Below are 2,988 nucleotides of genomic sequence, written 5' to 3'. Positions count from 1 at the left end.
CTCCACCCACCACACGGAAGAATCGCCTTCCAATCGCCCGAGTTAAACCTCAAACCCCGAGAGACGGCAGCCCCAGCCACTCCCTCTTTTTATCATACCTCACCGCCTTCATGATTTTCTCATGAGGCCAGGCCTTAAAAATTAGTATCAAGAAACTCCCTTTTTCCTCAGAAATTCTAAAATATTACAGCCATAATTTTGATCAAAATGCAGTTTCAAAAGAAAAAGAATTCTCAAGCTTCTTAGAAATGAACCCCACACACCTAACTCCCTATTATCACAAAATTACAAAAGAATGGTTTTCCTTTGTGTCAGCCTTTGAAGTTTCAGGTCTTCCTCCCAGTGTTTTCCCGAAATTGGATTTCTTTATTCACAGAGCTGATGAAATGTCCTGGCCTTCTCTCTTCTTCCAAAACAAAACACGCTGCTGTAGACCCCCAGGTACCAAGCCCAGAGCTGCACGCAGGCGCAGGACGGATGGTGCTCCTCGGTCCAGCGCACCGGCCTGCGGGGTGAGCGCCGGCGCGACGTCACGTGCTGAGTGGGCTCCGCAGGGAGCGAAGGTCGCGAGTAAACCCTGTCGGGGAGTTGGGGCCGGGGGCACCGAGGGGGCGCGCAGCGGGAAGTGACTGGGAGGGGAAAGGCAGGGAGCAAGGACAGAGAGGACACAGAGCGGGGAAGGACGGGGGGGGGGGTGAGTCTGGGCGTCGGAGGGGCCGGGAGGGGGCCGCCCGTCCCGCCTGGGGCGGCGCCACCTGCCTCCGGGTCGTCTGCCTGCCCAGGAGGTGGCCCGACGGCCGGGCCGGACAGAGCCCTAGGCGGCCCGGCCCGGGAGGGCGCAGGGACTGCGTGCGTCCAGACCGGACCGGCACGTCCCACAGGCGCAGGGCAGGCTGGGCGCGCACGTTCCACCGCGGCCAAGGTCACCGCGTCCCCGCGCCAGGCCAGACCGGCCAGGACAAACGCAGGAATGACGGCAATGGCCGCGCCCATGTCTCAGCCCCGCACTCGTCAGGCAGTCAAAACACACAGAGCAGCGGCGGGGGCTCTGCTAGTGACGTCGGACCTGCACCCCACGCTCCACGCGAACGGTGAACATTTCTCTCCAACCCACGGAAACGCTCGGCCGCGCTTCCCATGCCACCTCCCCCAAGACGCAACGACCACTTAAGCCAACAACCCACAGGAACATTTAAATTTAGGAACGGATTTTCCGTCACTAAGTGGATCCAAATTACAACAGTATTTCAGTGGTTGCTAAAAATTGAGATGATATTATTAAACACACATTACTTATTTTGATACATGGCTTTAAGCCTATTTTTCTTTCTAATGCATTTTAAAGGTTAATGAGAAAAAATGATTGCCCATTAACTCCCAAAAGTAAGGAATCTGGTCCAGACTAACACAGGAAGATACAGATCTTATTTCAATGCCAGAAAACTCCCCCAGTGACTCAGAGCCTGCTGGAACCAACCTTCTGCAGAAGAGAAAAGATCAAAATCAGGCTTAAGAAGTGGAACACTAAGAAGAAAGAAACAATTCTATCTAGAGAAAATGATTTGTTCTAAGGCATACTCCTTCCTTAGAAATGTAATTAGAAGCAGCATCATTATTTAATTTATTGAATAGCCACTATTATGGGCTGGACTCTGCAGTAGGTATGGAATATAAACAGGTAAACTCCTTGTGGGGAAGAATTTCAAAGCCTAGGGCATGAAAATCATTCCATACCAACGTGAGAGCAAGTTAGGTCTGAAAAATAAGTATGCTATCTGGGGACTATTAAGGAAGGTTTAAAAAAATGTGAAACAGGTAAAAAATATATATATATATATATATGTATCTGACATTTTTAAGTATGTGCACACATAATTACATATATAATTATAATTATATATAATGTTAATACTCCCATTTTATAAAGAGATTGAAGCTCTGAGGTAAAATGTACAAGATTGCACAGCCAGAAATACTTCAGTTTGAGAATCTGAATGCAGTTTTGTCTGTTCCTTAGAGCTGCATCTTTTAACCAGACTTGTCAAAGCTGGAACTAACCCTTCAGCAGCAACAACCAATGTCCTAAGGGAAGGAGGCTGGCGGTGGGGGCAGGGAGTGCCCACAGCCTTAAGGCTGGGTCAGTTTCCTATTCAGGGCTGGGTAAGGAGTCCAGCTCCCTCCCACAAGCATCTCCTTACTTAGTAATACCTGACATTTGTTTAACAAAGAAAAATGCTTTCACTCTTAAGGAGGCAAAGGCTTATTTAGGGCAACGCATCAATGTTAATGAGTTCAAGTTAGCCAGTCTAGGAGGTATTGTAAAAACAGCAGATACTGAAGACCCTGCCTCTGATGGATTTTAACTGGGTTAGCGCTGGTCTGGGCTGGGGGGCCAGGGATGAGGAGGGAAGGAAGATGAAGTGGTGAGGCCCTCACCTGAAGAGAAAAGGCCAGAAGGAGAAACGGGGCAGGAAAAGCGTCCTGTCATTCCCAGGATGTTGAGGCCCGCCCACCGTCCTTGTGGCTGGGACAGGCCCGTGGAAGCTCTGCGGCGCCATCAAGAGCCCGCTCACAGGGCACAGCGGCCCCCTGCTATCACTGCTCTCCCAGTCAAGCCCCCTTGAGGGGCTGGTGGTTTTGTCAGACAGGCAGTCCTGCTGTAAAAGCGAGTACTATGCTCCAGCGTGCAAAGTTAGGCGCTCCTAGGCTGCATTTACTCTCTAAGTGAAATGATATCCTCGAGTGGGCGTTAATTGGTTCCAACCTTGGCTGCCTGTCTTGTCCTTCCTGCTTGAAACACTCACAGGCTCCCTTCTGTGATGATTTCCTAAGAGTCCTACTGTCCCAGGCAGGGGCGTGTTTTCACTGTCAGAAACACGGAGTGTGAAATTTGATCCCTGCAATCGGCTGTAGACTCACAAAGCAGCCCGGCTTGCTTACTCTGTGAGAGCAGAATATTCACTTTTTTTCCCCAGTCAGGATTGTGAT

The 2,988-nt window shown here is 50.2% G+C and overlaps 1 protein-coding gene across 1 annotated transcript; it reads right to left on the bottom strand.

Annotated features, from left to right (window-relative positions):
• Positions 1-366: 366 nt before the first annotated feature.
• LOC138414266 (uncharacterized) lies at positions 367-993 on the bottom strand. The gene has a single exon (XM_069541370.1). It carries the CDS (start codon positions 991-993, stop codon positions 367-369), a length of 627 nt encoding a protein of 208 aa, XP_069397471.1.
• Positions 994-2,988: the final 1,995 nt, after the last annotated feature.

Source organism: Delphinus delphis, chromosome 14, assembly GCF_949987515.2.
Source record: "Delphinus delphis chromosome 14, mDelDel1.2, whole genome shotgun sequence".
NCBI lineage: Eukaryota > Metazoa > Chordata > Mammalia > Artiodactyla > Delphinidae > Delphinus > Delphinus delphis.
Note: the sequence above shows the minus strand (reverse complement) of the source record. Positions and strands in the feature narration are given on the sequence as shown.